Below are 20,637 nucleotides of genomic sequence, written 5' to 3' on the forward strand. Positions count from 1 at the left end.
GGCGCTCGCGGAGAAGGCAGCCCCCGATGGACTGCGGACGGGCAGTGAGGGTCTGTGCGGGGCCTTTGGGAGTTGGGGGAAAGAGGGAAACTTTTTGCTCAAGGAACCAGCACTCCCTTTGCTTGTTTTACACCTTTGGGTTCTGCCTTGATTCTGCATAGAAAGAGCTTCCCTGCCTAAAGCACTGACCGTCTCCTGCCTTAGGAACCCGGGGCTGGTCTGACGCAGATGTGGGAAACAGACGTAGGCAGTAATGGCTTAATCTGCCGGCACCCTACAAGTGTGTTCTGCTCCGCATGTTTATGTCTCTCTGAGTAAGAGAAGCCGAGGTGGCCATGGGAGCTGGGATCTGATGGGAAAGTGGGTGGTGCCCAGGCCCTGCCCCAGGCCCCGCCCGGGGGTGGAGGCCTCCGGCTGCTCTAATGACAGGCTCCTCCGGCGGAGCTGACGCAATGCCAGCCTCGGGCTCTGCGGGGCGAGGGCAAAGCTGAGAACAAAACAAGCTGCTGTTTAACGAGGCCACTCAGGACGGCCTTCCCGGGCGGGGCTGAGTGGGAGTTTAACTCGGGGTGTGTGTGTGTGGGGGGGGCTGCTCGCACTGCAGTGTTGGGGGGGGTGGGGAAGTATGGGCCGAGGCAGAAATGGAGAAGCGAGTTAGAATTGAGGAACCGCCCGGTGCCCGGTGGGTCGGTAGTTACTGGTGGAGCGGGTGCGGGGAGGGGCTGTCCTCCCAGCGCCCATAGTCTGTGCAGCTCAGGGTGCAGCCACACGGACTGTGGCGCACGTGCCAACCTAAGTCTAAGCGAGCGGGGTCCAGGGACTGAGCCCCACCGGGTGGGGTGCGCGGGGCAGAGCCCTGGGCCGGTGGGCGGGGCGCAGCCAAGGGCCTCCCCCCACCGCGCCCCACCCTCTCCGTGGCCTGCCCCGCAGAGCCTCTGGGGCCGCCGCCGGCTCCCCCTCCCTCTTCCTCCCTCCCCCTCCTCCCGGCCGCCTCCAGCCCGTGCCTGCCTGCCCCGTGGGTCTGGGGAGGGGGCGCAGCGATGGCGCCCATGTTTGGGGACGCAGGCGAGTTCGAGCTGGGGAGGTGCGGCCACTGCTGGGGCCGGAGAGGCCGGCGCTCAGAGAGGAGCGGGTGCAGCGGGCACTGCCCGGGGCCTGCTGACCGCCTCCCGCCCGCCGCGCAGGAACAGAAGCTGCTCAGGGCGCTGCCGCCGCCCCGCTCCCAGGCCCGGCCATTGCCCCTCGCCCCGCCTGCACGGGAGGGGCGTCTTGCTCACCTGTTTGCCGGCCCGGGAGAGGAGGAGAAAAGGAGGCACAGCCTGGCCTGTGAGGACTGGGTTGCTGAAACCGAGCCGGGCAGCGGGGCAGCGGTGAGCGGGCCCTAAGCGGAGGGGCGCTGCAGCACCCTCGGCTCACTAGCGCCCCCTCCCGGTGCACCACGCCCTCCGCGGAGCGCCCGGCGCTGGGGTCCGCTGCCCGCGCAGGGGGCGCAGCTGCGGAGGTCCTGGCCGCTGCCTGGCTTCACGGACCGCGGCCTGTCCCCGCCTCACACTGACTAGGAGTGTAAGTCGTCTGGAATGACAATCGGCTCTATTGGAACTGAACCTGAACTATTGCTACGCCGTTGGAGGCCAAGAAGTGCCGGTCTTCCCTGCGTCCTGACATCGCGTGGACCACACGCCGTGTGCGGACCCCGCTGTGACCGGCGGCTCCGCTGGGCGATGTGCACGGCGCCGGCGGCCTACACGTCCCCCCAAGGAACCACTGTCCGTGACCCCGAGACTCACGTAGGTGAGCAGCGCAAGCGGCCGCAAAGCAGGCTCGTGCGCTCCTGGGCACCTGGGCGATGCTGCCACCACTGCTCACGCGTGACCTCCGCGCGGCCGTCGCGGGCACTGGAACCTCCTGGCACGCACTCCTGCCCGGCTGGGGCCTCAAAGAGCGCGGATCGCATGTCCCGACTCCACGTGGCGGCCGCCCATGCTGGGATCCTGCTACTCTTTTTTCCTTGAACTTGAGGATATTTTCGTGACAGTGGGCTTGATCTCTTCTGGCGCCCTCAGCCCGTTAAGGTGTAGAATTGGGTAACGTAGAGCCCGGGTTGCATTTACACGGTCACACTGGTAGCCGGCATTGTGTATTTTCCCCTTTTCTTTTAGCATTGTGTTTTCAAAGGTAAATTCTTTGCAACAGAATAACAATGATAATTGAGACATTAACTTGGAGGCATTAAATTTTAATTGTGTAGAAATATGGCTGATGTAGTTAATGGGTCTGCGCTCTAAGGCCTGAGAGTCTGCGCAGGTGGGTTCCTGGGGAAGGTGCCGTTTTATCGTCCACTTGCCCGAGTGTCGGTCACACTGCTGGTCATTTCTCCGGGTGACAGCTCTGTCTCAGGGCTTGGTGTGACGGGCGTTTCAGCAGCAGTGGTGGCCGAGGGCTCAGAACGCCTCACCTGTGGACACCCCCCCCCCCCCCCCCCCATCTTTCCTCTTGGACTTCAGCGACTTCGCAGTTTCTCAGTTGCTTGGGGTCCAAGTTGTGTTTCAGCCTTCCCTCCACCGGAGCAGCCAGGGCCGGATTTCACTTTCTTTAGTAAGAAAGGGAATTCTGTTGTGTTCTGGAACTTTTTGAAGAGATTTCATCCAGCGTATAACTCCTAATGATCAAAATGCATATTTTATGCAATTACGTTTTCTTAACCATTTGTTTCTCTTGTTCTGCTCACAGTAAAATTTGCATGAGCCCTGGCCGGCTTGGCTCAGTGGAGAGAGCATCGACCTGTGGACTGAAAGGTCTCAGGTTCGATTCCGGTCAAGGGCACATGCCTGGGTGGGAGGCTCGATCCCTAGTAGGGGCCTGCAGGGGGCAGCCGATCAATGATTCTCTCTCGTTATTGATGTTTCTCTCCCTCTCTGAAATCAATAAAAATATCTTAACTTTTTTTTTGCATGAACCACATGGCTTTAGGAAACAAGTTACGATGATCACTTTTCTCCTTCCTCCTCTGACTTTTCTGTTTCCGTTACAGAAATGAGCCGCCAGACTGCGACCGCGTTACCCACCGGGACCTCCAAGTGCACGCCGTCGCAGAGGGTGCCCGCCCTCACGGGCACCACCGCGTCCAACAATGACCTGGCCAGTCTCTTTGAGTGTCCTGTCTGCTTTGACTATGTGTTGCCACCCATTCTTCAGTGTCAGAGCGGCCATCTTGTCTGTAGCAACTGTCGCCCAAAGCTCACGTGTTGTCCAACCTGCCGGGGCCCCTTGGGCTCCATTCGCAACTTGGCGATGGAGAAAGTGGCCAATTCGGTACTTTTCCCTTGTAAATACGCCTCTTCCGGGTGTGAGGTCACTCTGCCCCACACGGAAAAAGCCGACCACGAGGAGCTCTGCGAGTTCCGGCCTTACTCCTGCCCCTGCCCCGGCGCGTCCTGTAAGTGGCAGGGCTCCCTGGATGCCGTGATGCCGCACCTGATGCACCAGCACAAGTCCATCACCACCCTGCAGGGGGAGGACATCGTGTTCCTCGCCACGGACATCAACCTGCCCGGGGCGGTGGACTGGGTGATGATGCAGTCCTGCTTCGGCTTCCACTTCATGCTGGTCCTGGAGAAGCAGGAGAAGTACGACGGGCACCAGCAGTTCTTCGCGATCGTCCAGCTGATAGGAACGCGCAAGCAGGCGGAAAATTTTGCTTATCGACTCGAGCTAAATGGCCATAGGCGGCGATTGACTTGGGAAGCTACTCCCCGATCGATTCATGAGGGAATCGCAACGGCCATTATGAATAGCGACTGTCTAGTCTTTGACACCAGCATCGCACAGCTTTTTGCAGAAAATGGCAATCTAGGCATCAATGTCACTATTTCCATGTGTTGAAGTGGCGATCAAACGTTTTCTGGCCAGTGTTTAAAACCATTGCGTTCAACTTCACAGAGAATAGGCCCCCTCTGCCTGCCCCCCGAGACTTTTGGTAGGTGGAGCTAGTCACATGAAGGGAAATAAATGGAAAGGCTGTTAAATACAGGAAGCGGTTGCATGTAGTAACACTAATATATTTAAAATAAGTCAACAGTAAACCACTGAAAAAATATATATATACACCCAAGATGGGCATCTTTTGTATTAAGAAAGGAAGCATTGTAAAATAATTCTGAATTTGTGTTGTAGATTGAGTGTACTATTGAGAAATACTGGGTTTTTGTTTCTGCGTGAGTGTGTGGGAGCGTGTGCGTGTGCTTGGGTTTTTTCCTTTAACTGACAAGCCATGTTGAGTGGTCTTGGGCCACTGCTTCCCCTCTTTTGAGTCAATACATAGTGCTGCTGTGTGTGTATATATTTTTTGTGTGTATTTGCTAATTTTTATTAATTCTAGTTTTTCATTAAATAAATTTGACTTTCTTTTCTGTAATTCAAGCTTTTCCCATTTTTTTTTGTACCTTTTTAAAGTTAGTGTTTTTTTGATATGCATAATTTGTTTATGGTAAAGTTTATACATGTGTGTTCCATACATGTTTTTTCTCCCCATTAATCAGTTCATTAGAAATACTTTATATTCAGCCTCTTGTGAAGACACGAGTTCCAGAAAGGAGAGGTAACATCGGAAGAAAGATCAGAAGCTACTTAAAGCAGCTAGAAGATGGTTGGTCGGTCGGTCTTTTTCTCTTTTTTCCAGTTGAGTCACGCCTTCAAACTTATTCTTTAAAAGGTAGTAGGATATACTGATTTTTAAAAAAATATTGAAAAATCCCCTCCCTCCCCCCAATATCTTGGACAAATCACATGTTTAAAATTTGTTCTCATATTTATTGGTTTTGCAAAAGAAGGCATCATCTCACAGTATTTGTAATTAAAAGCAAAGCATTTGTTTTAAAAAAGGCAGTTTGCAAAAAAATGTTTTTTGGTCTTTTATAATTCTCATTAAAAGAATATCTGGCAAATTGAAAACTCTTTGTGTTGCTTTAGCTCTAAGTTTGATTAAAATCCAAAGCTGTTTTCCTGTCCGATTCTGTGCTTTACAGCAGAGAGCAGTGTGCAGTTTTGAAATGCAAGAGTTTTATTGTCCAGTACAGCGCAGCGCAGCGCAGGCCCCGGCACAGGCACAGCGAGCCCAGGTCCGACGCGTCCTCCCGGAGCGCCGGCACTCACCAGCAGGGCCAGGCACGCCTGTAACTCGCAGGCCCCATTCTCATCCAAGAAACCGCGCAGCGCCCGACATACCTGTGCTTCAGTTTGGAAGAGCGCTCCGGAGGGGGGCACGGGTTGTCCGTCGCGTCCTCCGTCTCCACAGCCACACTGGCGTGGCAGGAAGGCGGGCGCTGGGTAAGGAAAGCTATGACCCTGGAAGCCCCAGCCTGACCTGCTGTCCTAACCCTGGGTGAGTCGGGACGAGAAGTGGAGGGCCCGCAGACGGGGACGGACGGACAGGGGGAGGCGGCGGGGCCCGGATAACGAGCGTGGGGACCAGCCTGGAAAGGTTGGCGGCCTCCCCCTGGGGACTGGGCTTGGTAAGGGGACAGGCGTTCGGGCCGGCGTGCTTCTGACTGACGTGTGCTCACCGGGGCCGCTCTGCCTGTGTGATGTTGCGTGTGCTGGGACGTGTGGGCCTCCTCACGCGGTACTTAACCTGAAACTTCACATCCACAGAGACTCACCGGCTGTGTTCTCAGCTTTGCCCACTGCCTCTCCCGCAGCGACAGGGGTCTGAGGTCATGGTCTCTACCTGTTGTCTTGGCCTTGCCTGGGCGTCTGAGTCGCCCGAGGCTCGGGGAACAGATCTGAGTGGGTGGGAGTCTCTGGTGGGGCTGGAGAATGGACGTTTCTAGCAAGTTCTCGGGGGGCAGGTGTTCTGTCTGGGGCCCCATGGGAACCGTGAGCCGCCTTCCCAGGGACAGACGATGACCAGAGACGGGAGTCAGTGCTATCCGTTTATTAAAATCTCTGTGGCCCCCGCGGCCCCGCGGTGAGGCCCGCGCCTGCCGACCAGCTCACCGGGGAAGGGACGTCTTGCTTACCCGCTGGTGTGAGCAGCCAGCCCGGCGGGCCTCGGGGCTTCAGGACGGCGCCTGAGCCGCGCTCCGAGCCTACAGTTTGCTATTTAAGAGGCCGGGCCTGGCCTTGACCGAGAAGCCCCCGTCGAAAGCGGCGTTCAGGACCTCGTCCAGGCAGCTCGCCGTGACGAAGCTCAGGTCGCGGCGCACGTTGCCCGGGATCTCCTCCAGGTCCTTCTCGTTCCTCTGCGGGAGGATGACCCGCTTCAGGCCCGCCCTGTGCGCGGCCAGCACCTTGTCTTTGATGCCGCCCACCTGCGGAGGAAGGCAGGCGGCGGCGTGACCTGGGGCCCAGCAGCTCCGCTGCTTTGCCACCGCCAGGCCACCGCCGTCCGGCACAGGAGCGGGGAGAGCCCGTGAGGAGGTCAGTAAGTAGAGAATTCTCTTCGCTTCAGTTAGTGCTCTAGTCCCGCCTTTCACGGGGGAAGGTGCCGGTTTTCTTCCGTCCCTGTTCCTGCCTGTTGTCAGGGTCTACACTTCAGTCTCTGCAGTCACGGCGCCTGCGGGCCGATGGGGCTGATTCGGAAAAAGTGATCGTCGACCTGACACCCGCCCGCAGAGCTCAGCTGTGCGCCAGGATGACCCCGCTGCACAGGTCAGAGCAGGACCGCTGGGCCACCCCGGGAGGACACAGGTCCCCACGGCCTCGGCTCCGTGGTTAAAAGATGTCCACAAAAACCCACACACACAAAGACATGGAGGCTGAGCAATGTGATCAAGGAAGAAAAGATATCATGAAACATGAAAATGAGAGCACAACCCAATCTATGGGGCACAGTGGAAGCAGTCCTAAGGGAAATTCATAGCATTACAGGCCTACTGTGAGCAAAAAGAAAGAGCTCAATGTAACTGTACACGGAGAGGAATTGAAAACAACAAACAAAGCCCAAAGTGAGTACAAGAAACAAGGAGCAGTAAACAAAAGGGAGTAAAAAAGAAAAACCGACCAGAAGACCCAGGAGACCAACAGCTGGTTCTCTGAGAAGACTCACAAGGGAAATCTTCAACCAGATCATCAGGGAAGAGCCCACATGAAGCCAGAGATGAAAGAAGTAACGACGACACCAAAGAAATACGGAGGGTGTACAAGGAAACGTGAACTATAGGCCAATAACTCGGACAGCCTGGACCACATGGATAAACTCCTAGAAACATACAATCCTCCAGAACTGAATCAGAGAATTGAAACAGACCAGTTACAACTAGTGAAACGGACGCAGTCATTAAAAGCTCCCGACAAACAAAACCCTGGACCAGGTGGCTCACAGGTGAGTTTTAGCAAACTTTCAAAGAACTGGCACCTGTCCTCACTCCCAAAATATGCCGGAGGAGGGAAGCCTCCCAGTTCAGTTCACCAGGCCAGCGGCACCCTAACTCCAAAACAAGGCGAAGACACTGCACGCGCACAGGATGAAGGACAGAAATCACAGGATCGTCAACAGGTGCAGGGAAATCATTTGATAAAACCCAGCGCACATTCACGATAAAAACCAACACGCAGCAAAGTGGGAACAGAAGGGACACACCTCAGTGGGACCGCCTCACACTAAAGCTCCTGTACAGCAACGGAGACCATCCAACAATAAAAAGACAAACCACTGGATGGAGAACGTATTTGCTGACGACGCACCTGGTAAGGGGTTAATAGCCAAAATTTATTTTAAAAACTTACCAAAAAAAAAAAAATTCCGATTTAAAAAATGGGCAAAGGACTTCTCCAAAGAGGATGTACCGATGGCCAACAGACATATGAAAGGTGCTCCTCTGCGTTATCATTAGAGAGATGCAAATCACCCGGTGACCACAATGAGGTACCACCTCACACCTGTCAGTGGCGATCATCAGTAAAACAACAGCAAGTGCTGGGAGGATGTGGAGCGGGAACCCTCGTGCACCTTTGGCAGGAATTCTGGTTGGTGCAACCATTGTGGAAAGCAAGATACAACGCCAATAATGAACGATCGGAAAGGGAAACTAAGAAAATAACCCCATTTACATGCTTAAAAACCCACAAAAAACCTAGGTACAATTAAAAAATATCTATATATGTGTTTATTGATTTCAGAGAGAAAGGGAGAGAGAAACATCAATGATGAGAGAGAATCATTGATTGGCTGCCTCCTGCATGCCCCCTCCTGGGGATCGAGCCTACACCCCGGGCCTGTGCCCTTGACCGGAATCAAACCTGGGACCCTTTCAGTCCCCAGGCCGACGCTCTATCCACTGAGCCGAACCAGGTAGGGCACCAAGGTATAAATTTAACCAAGGATGTAAAAGACTTGTACTTGCAAAATAAGAAACTGAACAAAGAAACTGAAGAAGATACAAGTGGAAGTATATACTATATTCATGGACAGGAAGAATTAACATCATTAAAATGTCCCACTACCCAAGCAATCTATAGGTTCAAAGCAATTCCTATCAAGACAGCTCTGGCGTATTTCACAGAACTAGAGCAAATATTTAAAAAAAATGTACGAGGAACCACAAAAGACTCTGAACAGCCACAGCAATCTTGAGAAAGAAGAACAAAGTTGGAGGAATCCTGCTACCTGATCTCAAACTATACTGCCAGGCCATGGCCATCAAACTGCCTGGTGCTGGCTCTCTGATCAGCCACCCACTGCAGCCCTCCTCCCGGTTTTCTGTGCCCCTGACTCAGCGTGTGAGCCGACGACTCCCTGTGTGCAGGAGTGACGTGTCATGGCTGCCGGGAGGCCTGTGCACAAAGCTCGCTGTGAATCCTTCCCCTCGGGGTCTGAAGGCGCTGCACCGGGTCCCCGGGGAGAGGGCGAGGCAGCTTTCGGGCCTGAGAGGTCCCCAGGATGGGACGCTTTCCTGCCGGGGGGCCTCCCGAGCTAAGGAGAGTCCCAATCCCTTTCTCTGAGCAGAACCCCCAGGAGTCAGAGGTCGGGTCAGCCTGACTGTTTCTGTGTTATTTTTCCTGAGTGGCCGGCCAGTTCGAAGGCCCTAGTTTTAAATCCGAGAGCTGTCTTGGCCTCGCCCTGGAGTCCCGTCTGGCCTCGGGTCCAGCCTCAGCGCTGCTGCCTGGCTGGTCCCTGTGACAGCGGACACTGGGCTCATGGGAGCCGCTGCGCCTCTGCTGGGTGTGCAGGGGAGCCCTGGCCCTGCTGCCAGCAGGCGCTGGGGAGGCCGCTGGGCCAGAGACCTCAGTGCCCTGGGTTTCCTCCCGGCTCCTTCCTGTGCTCCGGGGCCAGCGCTTCTCCCAGACGGGAGCTGGGACGCCGTCTCCCCCGTCAGGACGTCCCCAGCCTCCAGGCGCTGGCTGAGCTATCAGCGTGGGCCCCGCTCACTGCTGAGGGTCAGATGTGCTCCCTTATTCCTCCACCTCTGCACCTGGGAGCTGAGACTGGGTCCTGAAACCCGTGCTCGTCTGCATTTGGGCACAGTTGGCGTTACCGCCGTCACTGTCACCTTAGCTCCGGGGCGGCAAGGATGAGACCAGCCTCCTGAGTGCACCCCTCGAGTGTGGCGGCATCATCGGGCCCAGCATCTGACTTCTGGTGACTAAACCAGCTGGGGCTCCGAGAGCATCGGTAACGCTGGGATCTTACTGGGCAACCCTGTGACCTGCTCCCCATCACCGCCTACACTGACATCCTCTTTACTCCTCATTTGCTATGAACCTGGCAGATTCTGCTGTAGACGGTAACAGGCAGCTAATGACTCACAACCCGCATACTCCCAAGGGTCTGTATTTTATTGTTTCCTTAAAGCTTTTAAAAATATATTTTATTGATTTTTTTACAGAGAGGAAGGGAGAGAGATAGAGAGTTAGAAACATCGATGAGAGAGAAACATCGATCAGCTGCCTCCTGCACATCTCCTACTGGGGATATGCCCGCAACCCAGGTACATGCCCTTGACCGGAATCGAACCTGGGACCTCTCAGTCTGCAGGCCGACGCTCTATCCACTGAGCCAAACCGGTTTCGGCTGTTTCCTTAAAGCTTTTAAAAGAAAATGTTTTTATTGATTCAGAGAGGAAGAGAGAGGGAGAGAGATAGAAACATCAAAGATAAGAGAATCATGGATTGGCTGCCTCCTGCATGCCCCACACTGGGGATCGAGCCTGCAACCTGCGACTGTGCCCTTGACCAGGAATTGAACCGTGACCTCCTGGTTCATAGGTCAATGCTTAACCACTGAGCCACACCAGCCTGGCTTTCCAGTGCTTTTATGAGTAGTTTAAGCGACAGGCCCAGAATGTGTGGAAGTTTTTGGACCTAGCAGTGAGCCCTCACTGCAGTTCCCAGGTGTCATGCTCACTCATCTCCATGTCCACCAGCTCCGTCCGCTGACCTCTGGGGGAGGGCCGAGGCTCCCAGGAGGCCCAGAGGCGAGAACCAGCTGAGAGTGTCACACCAGCCCCGCCCCACCTCCCGCCTGTGCCGTGCAGTGAACACTTTGCTCGCTGAACAAAGCCCCGGATCTCCAGCTAAACAGCCCATGTCACCGACGACCACACTGACGTGCCCTTAGCAAGTCCTCATTCTTAGAAGAAAAAACATGGGAAAATTGCTTTGGAATTTGATGAAATTTAAAAATATGAATTACAGCTGTAAACATTTTCTATGTATTTAAAACTAAGGTGTTCATCGGAAGAAGGCAAACCACTTTTAAATTTAAACTACGATTATTTAAAACTGCAAAGTCACCCACAGAAGGGCTGGCCCTCAGACTCACCGGCAGCACCAGGCCCCGCAGCGTGATCTCCCCCGTCATGGCCACGTCGGAGCGCACCAGCCGGCCGCTGAACAGCGAGGCCAGGCAGGTCACGATGGTGACCCCCGCCGACGGCCCGTCCTTGGTGACGGCTCCAGCCGGGAAGTGCAGGTGGATGTCTGTGTTGTCGAGAAGATCGAAACTTCCAGAAGCTTACAAAGAAAGAAGGATGTTAATGTAGGAACTTACACCTGTTTTCTTTTTCTCCTAAAAAAGAAAGTCAAAAGTGATCAAAACAAACAAAACAACAAAACGCTCTGGGGAAAGGACTCCTTCACGATGCTAACGGCGGTGCGTCCGAGGGCGTCCGAGCCGTGTGGCTCTGCTCCCCGTGGGGGAGGACGGCACAGCCCGCACTGCTGCTGGGTCAGGCGCTCGCGGGCGGCCCTGAAGGGGGACCGAGAACTCCCACGGGCTCCCACGTCAGCGGCCGTCAGCGAGGCGCGGCTGACCACTGCTCGTCTCCGGCTCATCACGACCCCAGAGCCTCCGGCCGCCTCTGCAGGCTCGGCTCGGTGTGCCCACCCCACCCCGCCGCTCACCGTTGGTCAGGTGGTACTTCTTGGCGTTGCTGCGGAGCCAGCTGATGGCGAGGTGGGCGGACTCCTTCATGACGTCCCCCAGCTGGCCTGTCAGCGTCAGCTGCCCTTCGCCGTCCATCCGACTGGCCTCCACGAACATGAGCTCCCCGCCCAAGGGCGTCCACGCCAGGCCGATGGCCACCCCCGGCTGACTCAGGCGCTCGGACACCTGCGGGTGGGGGGGGGGGGGTAGGTGACGAGCGAGTGTGCAGGCCACGGACCGCACCTCCAGGGCCCGCGCCCACAGGACGGGCGTCACGCTCACAGCCTGTGCGTGGCTTCCTGCCGGGACACGCCGAGCTCTCGGGGCCTTTCTCAGGAGCCGTGTACCTAACAGTGTCTGATGACGTGGAGCCAGGAGCACATCTCACACTCCCGTCTCCCGGGAGCCAGCCGGTCTCGGCTGTCGGCCACCTTATCAGCCTGTGTCTGTAACGTGCCCGATCCCAGCACTCGCCGCCAGGGCTGTTTCAGGAAGCGGGAGCCTCCTCGAACCCACACTGAGGGAGTGGGCCTCCCTGCAAGTCCCGGCTCCTCCTCTTGGCTGTTACCGCCGCAGACCCCGAACCCCAGGCCCCTCCCTGGGCGCTGGGGGGCCTCCCTGCCACTGCAAACTCCACGTGCCATGCCGAGATCGTGGGCCTCGCTGACCAGCCCGTTAGGCAAACGTGTCCCAGCTACAAAAGCCCAGGGTGCGGGGGGCTCCCGCTGACCCAGGCCCTCTGGGCCTCGGCATCTCCCACCCACAGAGGCCACCGGGTCAGCGCGCTGAGCACACCGCCCTCCCCCCGCCCCTCCAGCGCATCGGGAAACAAGGTCGCTTTCTCAGGAGCAGCGGGCTGTGGGCTGAGCTGGGTAGAGGCCGGCGCTGCCGCTGACTCCTTCCCAGGGCTCAGGGGGTGCAATGCTGATTGTAAACGTGATTCTGGAGAATCACAGGGCAGCACGGAGGCTCCTGGCTCCGCCCCACAGGGAAGAGCAGATGGCGGGGGGGAGGCGGAGGGCATCGCCAGAGAGGTGCTCACCTCCATCTCGTACATCGGGGGCCCGAGGATGTCCTTGAGGGCGTGGAGGTCGATCAGAATCGGCATCTCGGGCGGGAGGGCCAGGCCGGCGGCGCCACTGTCACCGATGGGCTGGGGCTCCACGTCCTCTGAGCGCTCTCTGCCACCTGCGAGAGGCAGCTGCTCAGAAACCCTCGCACTCGCAGCTGGAGCGCGCGCCCAGCGGACGGCAGAGCCCGGCACCCACGGGCCAGCCCCCGTGGACGAGGCTCGGAGTCCACCGAGTGTCCGGGACTCGGGTAGAGGGGGGTCTCTCAGGAGCCCCTGAGCGGGACATTGTTGTCTGTCTCCCCATTAACGTGTGTGCACAGGGCAGCTACCCTGCCTGTCTTTTTTTATTATTAAATATATTTTATTGATTTCAGAGAGGAAGGGAGAGGGAGAGAGAGAGAGACATCCGTGATGAGAGAGAATCATGGATCGACTGCCTCCTGCACGTCCCTCCCCGCCCCCTGACTGGGGATCAAGCCCACAACCTGGGCCTGTGCCCTGACCGGGAATCGAACCGTGACCTCCTGGTTCCTAGGTCGCTGCTCAGCCACGGAGCCACCGGCCGGGCCTGCCCGTCTTTAAACACTAGATTCTAGATTCTCACGCCAAGAACAAGGCCTGGCTCCGTTCAGCCGCCGGCCTCAGAGCAGGAGAGTCGATGCAGCAGCCGACCTGGTGCAATTCTTAGTCACCAGGCCCCGGACGGTCCAGGCCCCTCTTCAGAGGTCCCACCGGGCGTCCGCCTCCCGACAGGAACGTGAACTTGAAAACGACGGAGCCCACAGAAGCAGCGCCTCCTTCGTAAACACAGCTCAGCTCTGAGACGCCCCCCCACCTGCCAGGGCTCCACACGCCTCCAGCGGGAGCTGACCCTCCCCTCCCAGCCCTTCTCCGGGCTCCTCAACAGTGAGTCGTCATCTGACAAGATGACCCTCCACCAGGAAGCAGAGAAGTTTAACTGAAAGCAAGACAGCACTGCCTGGCCCCTAAGAGAGTGACAGGAAACCAGCCTGGGCCTGACAGCGAGGGAGGCGCGGAGCCTCCGGGTGCTGCTCCAGGTACCGAGGCTGGTCCTGGGTCCACGGCCCGGAGAGGAGACTCACAGCCGCCAGGCTCCGCCGCCTCCCTCCACGCCCTTCCCTCCAGAGCCCAGCGCGGCCACAGGCTCACACGGTGCAACAGGCTGGAGGCTGCGCTGCACAGGCCGCTATTCTGGAGGCTGCGCTGCACAGGCCGCTATTCTGGCACTAAAACCTCTTCACGGAGTATTCTGAGCACATCCTTAAAGGGCCAGAGCTTTAAACAGGCTGAGAGGAAGGGGATGGAAACTAAACTGAGGAGCCTGAGTTGCTCGCGCCCCCCCCCCCCACTGTCCCTGGAGGAGGGGCTGCCGGGAGGGAGGGCGCATGCAGCTGACCCTGCCGGGCTCAGAGGCTCCTGCGGGCGCCTCCCTCTCCCGGGGCATCAGCCTGTGGGTCCCACCTGGGCCGAGGAGCCTGGGGTAGCAGGTGGGCAAGCGCCTGAGTGCCTGCAAGGCCCTCGCCCTGCGCACAGCAGATGGGGCTGCGGACGGGGCCGTGGCGCCTGCCCCACGGCGGCTGGGCCATCAGGAGGGATATTGCACAGCTGCCCCTCCTCGGAGGAAGGGCGAGGCTTCCCCAGCCGCTGCCAGGACCCCGTGGTCCTCCCACCGCTTTCCTCCCCGGAGCAAGGGACGCGAGGTGAGTGAGCGCAGGCCCCAAGCCGGCCCCGGGGAGCAGGGACAGAGGGCTACACGAGGGAGGCGAGGAGGAAGGACAGAGGGTGACATCTCGGGAAATCCAGGGGCTCCAGGCTGAGGAGGGGCTGCTGCCCAGACTGACTTTTATGGAGCACCGTCGGGGTAAGACACTGGCCCGGGTCCTCATGGGTAAAATGAAAGCCAGACACGTGACCTCGAATCTCCGCCCCATTTCACCCGGCGCCTTGGGCAGACGGGAATTGGCTATCCCACATCTCATTACACCTGCGGACAACAGGCAGGCCACCCAAATACTGATTACGACCTGGATCTGCCAAAAAGTTACTCAGTTTTTAACGTTTTCCATCAGTGAACGTTAATTACGTAACACAATTATTACTAACCGATTAACAATTTTCTTGAAAGTTGCATCGCATCCCACCAGGCTCCTGCAGATGGGGTGCGGGCTGTCTGCCTGGCGGGAGTGGGAGGAGTGTTACTAGGCCACTAACAGTTACTTGGCAGAAAGGCTGTGCGTGAACCCATGAGAGGAATACGGTCTACACCTTCACTCTCCAGCACGAGTGTGTATACATGCACCCGGCACACGAGTGTGTACACATGCACCCGGCACACGAGTGTGTACACATGCACCCGGCACACGAGCTTGTACGCATGGATCCAGCATACGAGCTTGTATGCATGCACCCGGCACACGAGCGTGTGCGCATGGACCCAGTCTGCTTAGGTGAAGAGAAAGACTGGCTGCATTTATAAAAACGACTGAGATTTTATGTTGTTTTGTTTTTTTCCGAAGCTGAATCTACGTAAAAAGTGGGCTGAGGGCTGAGACGTTAGTGGCTATTATTCTTACAGGACAGAGAGCATGTGCTCAGAGCCACTGGCCCGGGATACACTGTGTCTGAGAGCCCCTCCTGGGAAGGCAGAAAGAGAAAAAGTATCTGCAAAACAAATCGGGAAAACCCGAATGTTTCCACCGGCATCATCTGTGCTGTCAGTTCCAGGCTCATCTTTTCCAGAAAACCAGCTCCCAGCCAGGGAGCGTGAACTGCGGCGGACACCGGCTCCTGTCGGGGCGGCCGGGCTGCTGCCCTGCGCACTTTCACTGTTTTTAAGGAACTGGCTGTGGGTCGAATGCCCAGAAAAACCTTCAGACCAGCAAGGGAGTCTTTGACGTCCTTTCTGCCAATATTTTCTTCGTTATTCTGGGGGCGACAAAACAACCTCGACGTCACCAAGTGCGATTCCTATCGGCGGGAACCGCTGCGATCGTGGGGCACGGCGATGCGAGCCATCCTCACTGTCGGCGGGAGCGGCCTATTCACGACGGTCAGGAGTCGCGCTGCGTAAACATGAGGGCTCCGTAGGCCGTTCGCATGCAGCCCCCACACCGCAACCGCGGGGATGGCCGCCACGGCCCCCGCAGGCGGCCTCCCTCGGAAGCCAGCCCGACTTCTGGGCAGCGCGACGGGCCACAGCCAACAGCCCCGCATCTGGCCTGCGGTCGGGGTTCAGGGGCACACACAAACGGCTGTTTTGTTCTAACTCCAGCCCGGGGGGAAGATACGAGATTTGGGTTAAACTGTTGGAGGACTTTTATACGTAACTGGAAGCAAGCAACACAACATCACCCATCGTCCTCGCTTCACTAAAAACAGTGAACACGGCGCGTATGTCCCCAAAGAAAACAAACAAGAACATCAACACAACCCACAGGAACAGCTGACGGAGAAAGGCCACTTCCCTTGTTGCCAAAGCGCCTTCCTTCGCTGTGGGTCTCACTGAGCTGCCCCCCGAGGCCCCCACGGCTCCTCTCCCTGTTTCTGCAGCGCAGGCCCTTCCCCCACCATTAACCCCAACCCAAGGCTTTCTTAGACTCAAACTATGTCACCGCTTGGAAACGGGGGCTGTACTGATCAAAACGAAATGTATAAAAACCTTCTTTTAAATAAGCAAAAACCCCCACAAACCTGCCAGAGCCGGCCCTCGAGCTGGTCCCCGATGACCCTCCCTGCCAGTGCCCGCCTGTGCGGTGCCACAGAACTCACTGTCCCACGTGCCCGCTCGCGCCGCGAGTTCCTCGCTGTCCTGAGTGTGGGCCTGAGACCCGCACAGCAAGCCCGGGCCTCCGTGCTGCTTGGAGTGACACGTGAACAGCTTATGACATGCAAGACACCTCAGGAGTCAGTGTTGGGTTTGCGTTGATCCTGTCCTCTTTTCCGGACCAAGTTCTCAGGTGACTTCTCTGAGAACAAGAAACTAACATCTTGAGTGTCACCAAGTTGAATGTAGCTTCTCTGGTAAATACTATTATTTTAAAAACATCCAAGACGCCCTGGCTGGCGTGGCTCAGCGGATAGAGCGTCAGCCTGTGGACTGAAGGGTCCCAGGTTCGATTCCGGTCAAGGGCACAGGCCTGGATTACGGGCTCCATCCCCAGTGGGGGGTCTGCAGGAGGCAGCCAATCCAAGATTCTCATCGTTGTTCTTTCTAACTCTCTCCCTCTCTGAAATCAATAAAAACATTTTAAAAAATATAATAACCGAGACGCTCTGTGTCCTGAGAAACAGTACAAAGCCTTTGCTGAGGATGTTTTCCGAGGAAAGTCTGACTGGATGCCACGGGCGTACATGGTGCCCGCGCACCTGAGCACAGGCCCCGGGCCTGACGCCCCACAGGCATCCAGGTGTGCGGCCGGGGAGACGCAGAGCATCTGTCCTGCCCCAGGGCGGGCAGGGAAGGAGCAGAACAAAACTCAGCCACACCGGCCGGGGCGTGGCTCAGTGGCTGAGCATCGACCCATGAACCAGGAGGTCCCAGCTCGATTCCCAGTCAGGGCCCAGGCCCAGGTTGTGGGCTCCATCCCCAGTGGGGGGCGTGCAGGAGGCAGCCCATCAGTGATTCTCTCTCAACACTGGTGTTTCTCTCTCTCCCTCTCCCTTCCTCTCTGAAATTGATAAAACAACAACAATGAACACAAAAACTCAGCCACACACTCTTACCTTTCAACCCAGTGAACGCCCAGGACCGGGCGATCTGCATCCACTAACAACACACAGAGGAACCCAGCGGCGCTGCTGGTACTGCCCGCGTGTACAGAAGTGACCCAAACTGTAAATACTCGTCCCCCAAAGCAGCTCGGCCATCCCATCCCCCCTTACCCCCCACTCCCCCCCACCCCCCCGCCTGTGCGCCCCTGTTCTCTGCTGCTTCACGGCAGCTCAGACCGCACAGACACAGAGCCAGGCTCCTCCAGGGGCCGCCCGCCTGTCCCCAGGTCTGTGGCCTGAAGTTACTTCTCTTCCTGGCAGGCACGCCAAGTCCAGCAACATTTTTATCATTAAAAATAACTCCCGCATGCACTGCCTGACATTTCTAAAGCGACCGCTTCATTTTATACTGGAATCTTAGACAGCTCATCTCTTGAGGAGACGCGTCCAGTGACGAAGGCAGCCCCGGAGCTTTGGCACGGAACCCCGAGAGGGGCTTTTCTGTGGAATCCTCCGCTGGCTCGGCTGAGGTCAAGCACAAGGTCAGAGCACCGGGCAGAGGCACTGACAGCAGCTCGCGGGCCCTTACAGTAGGGAAACTGCCCGGAGGCCACATGCTTCCAATCAAAACGAAAACCAAACGCTCCTCAGAGACAAGGCGTTCCCCTGATGGCTTACTCATCTGGATGCCGCGGTCACGTCCTGACTCCCCCAAGCCCACTTAACTACGCTAGCGTGTAGGATTTTTTCTGCGAATCATGGATTCGAAAACATAACCAAATAAATGTTACCAGGAAACCCCGCGTGTTCTCGCAGCTCGCAGGCCGCCTAAGTTCCTGGATATTTCTGGGTTCTCTTTAAATAGCCACGGTGATCGCAGGCCTGTTCGGAACATGCCGATGGGCCACGTGAACAGCGAGCCCTGCGCCACCCAGTCTCCTGCCACAGCAAACCCCGAACGTTCATCGTCGAAAACACCATCAGCGCCCGGCGCGCAGTTCTCAAGGCGTGTTAACCAGACGCACTCGCTCACACTCCGCCGGACGGTTTCACAGCCAAGAGCAGGAAGACACACTCAGGGGCGTGAGGCTGGGCAGGGGGGCGTGCTGAGAGCAGGGGGGCTTCTGAGGACGGGCCCGGGGAGAGAGGGGCCAGGGACACGCAGCGGCAGCTCGTCATGCTCTGCTGGCCGGCAGCGGGGCCTCATGCTTATGTTGTTGTTTTCCGGGCTCTCAGAAATATTTTTAAAATTTATTTATTTAAATATATTTTTATTGGTTGCAGAGAGGAAGGGAGAGGGGGAGAGAGAGAAACATCCCTGATGAGAGAGAATCATGGTCCGGCTGCCTCCTGCGCCCCCGGGGAGCAGGGGATGGAGCCCGGGCCTGTGCCCTGACTGCACGTCAAAGACCGTGACCTCCTGGCTCATGAGCTGATGCTTAACCACTGAGCCACGCCGGCTGGGCTGACATCTATTTTCGATTATAGTCGACACAGGATTATGTTAGCCTCAGGGGCACAGTATTTCTCTACCTGACGAAGTGGTCCCCCTGGTAAGTCTAGAGCCCACACAGTGATCATGTGAACCACGTTCCCCACGCTGCACATCACACTTCCATGGCCCGTCTTATAGCTGGAAGCTTACAGTTCTTACCCCCCCCCCCCCCCCCCCGCATGCTGGACAGGCTGCGCTCACGCAGGGCCCTTTTACAAAATAGATTGTTAAAGTGGTGGTCCGAACATGCGTTTATCTTAAAGCTTCCTCTCCAAATCCTATTAAAACGACAAGGAGTTTAATAAAAGAAAACCCCACAAGAACAAAAGGAATAAGAAAGCAGCTAATAGCTGCGAGAGCTGCCAGCCGCGGCCTGGGAACAGGAAGTGGATGGGTAGGAGCTCGCAAGAAATGGGAGCGGAAAGCCTGGGGCAGGGCTCGCCCACAGATCACACACGCTCACCCTGAGTGCAGGGTCGGCTGCCACTAAATCTGTGCGACAAACAGCCAGAGCCTAAGGCCCCTCCCGGACCCCACGCTCAGGGCACTGCCCGCTCCAACGCCAGGGGGGTGGGGCGGAGGAACCCAGGGCCCGGCCGGGCCAGGGGAACCACGCTGGGCCCAGGAGGGCTCTGGGGACAGCTACATTTCTGCCCACACTGCTGCTAAATGCAACAGGACAGACACAGGGAAGAGGTGGAAGTTCATTCACCCCCAGCCCGCCACCTGCCATGGCTCCTCAGCCACACGCCTGGGTTCCTTTCCAGAAAGACGGTGGCACGGCAGGGCAGCTAACGCATCTCTCTCCAGGAGAGCGAGCGATATCCAGGTCCTGCCTCCGAGGCCCACTGCCAGAGCTCGTCTGGGCAGCCCGTGGAGCGGCCCACGAAGCAAACCACGGAGCGGCCCACGGAGCAAACCACGGAGCGGCCCACGGAGAAAACCACGGAGCGGCCCACGGAGCAAACCACGGAGCGGCCCACGGAGAAAACCACGGAGCGGCCCACGGAGCAAACCACGGAGAGGCCCACGGAGCAAACCACGGAGCGGCCCACGGAGCAAACCACGGAGCGGCCCAGGGAGCAAACCACGGAGCGGCCCACGGAGCAAACCACGATGTTAACTGGGTTCTAAAAAAGTCCACCTTTGGTTAATTCCAGTGACAGAGCCCTTCCCTTTCTTTCCCATCGCCAGCTCCACATTATATCATTTAAATGACATTTAAATCGTGTTGCTATCAAAGAAAATGGGCGAGAAAACCAATTTCTGCCGAGGACAGAGACCTGCCCCGTCTCCGTGGGCAGCGTGGATGCGCGTACTGTCCTAACAGCCTTCTAAGCTGTCAGCATCAAAAGACTGCACTGCAACCCGACCCCGAAGGAAAGCCCAGAACCGGCACGTCAGAGCCTGCAGGGCTGGAGCCTTAAAGCAGACTCTCACCCGACTGCCGCAAGAATGATCAACACGCAGCCTCCGGCTGTCAGCCTGCGGCCCTGACCTGCTCCCCCAGGCCAGTGGTCGGCAAACTCATCAGTCAACAGAGCCAAATGCCAACAGTACAATGATTGAAATTTCTTTTGAGAGCCAAATTTTTTAAACTTAAACTATACAGGTGGGTACATTGTTATTAACTTAATTAGGTAACTCCTAAGGCTTAGGAAGAGCCACACTCAAGGGGCCAAAGAGCCACACGTGGCTCGTGAGCTGCAATTTGCCAACCACAGCCCTAGACGGTCAAATACAAACATGACAGCGGTCAGCACAGCAGCCGTCCCTCTGAACGCCCCGTCCTGAACCATCAACATACAGGCCATGTAACAGCTGCGTCCTATCAGCCACCGCGTGATGAGGTCGCATCTGATTGGTTAACTCTTGGCAGCAGAGATCCTCATGTGCAGATATAAGGACCTGACTTCATAATTTTATTTTCCTGTTAATCCTCGCCCAAGGATATTTTTTCCATTGATTTTTAGAGGA

The 20,637-nt window shown here is 56.9% G+C and overlaps 2 protein-coding genes across 8 annotated transcripts in view; one reads left to right on the forward strand and one right to left on the reverse strand.

Moving 5' to 3' along the window:
• Positions 1 to 4,950, forward strand: part of SIAH1 (siah E3 ubiquitin protein ligase 1) — a 71,182-nt gene extending 66,232 nt beyond the window's left edge. For 5 of the 6 annotated variants that reach the window (XM_036346436.1, XM_036346437.1, XM_036346433.1 and 2 more), the window contains exon 2: positions 3,032 to 4,950. In XM_036346436.1, coding sequence (XP_036202329.1) covers positions 3,034 to 3,882 — 849 coding nt within the window. In that variant the 5' untranslated portion in view covers positions 3,032 to 3,033 and the 3' untranslated portion in view covers positions 3,883 to 4,950. Of the gene's footprint in view, positions 1 to 614; positions 1,792 to 3,031 lie in introns of those variants that run through there. The other variant, XM_036346431.1, reaches the window with a different exon arrangement.
• A 967-nt stretch (positions 4,951 to 5,917) lies between these two features.
• Positions 5,918 to 20,637, reverse strand: part of LONP2 (lon peptidase 2, peroxisomal) — a 40,399-nt gene continuing 25,679 nt past the window's right edge. For both annotated transcript variants that reach the window (XM_036346430.1, XM_036346429.1), the window contains 4 exons: positions 12,405 to 12,550; positions 11,341 to 11,548; positions 10,760 to 10,950; positions 5,918 to 6,308 (listed from right to left, as the gene is read on the reverse strand). In XM_036346430.1, the coding sequence (XP_036202323.1) occupies positions 6,087 to 6,308; positions 10,760 to 10,950; positions 11,341 to 11,548; positions 12,405 to 12,550 (767 nt within the window). In that variant the 3' untranslated portion in view covers positions 5,918 to 6,086. The remainder of the gene's footprint in view (positions 6,309 to 10,759; positions 10,951 to 11,340; positions 11,549 to 12,404; positions 12,551 to 20,637) is intronic.

This window comes from Myotis myotis, unplaced genomic scaffold, assembly GCF_014108235.1.
Source record: "Myotis myotis isolate mMyoMyo1 unplaced genomic scaffold, mMyoMyo1.p scaffold_m19_p_19, whole genome shotgun sequence".
Lineage (NCBI taxonomy): Eukaryota > Metazoa > Chordata > Mammalia > Chiroptera > Vespertilionidae > Myotis > Myotis myotis.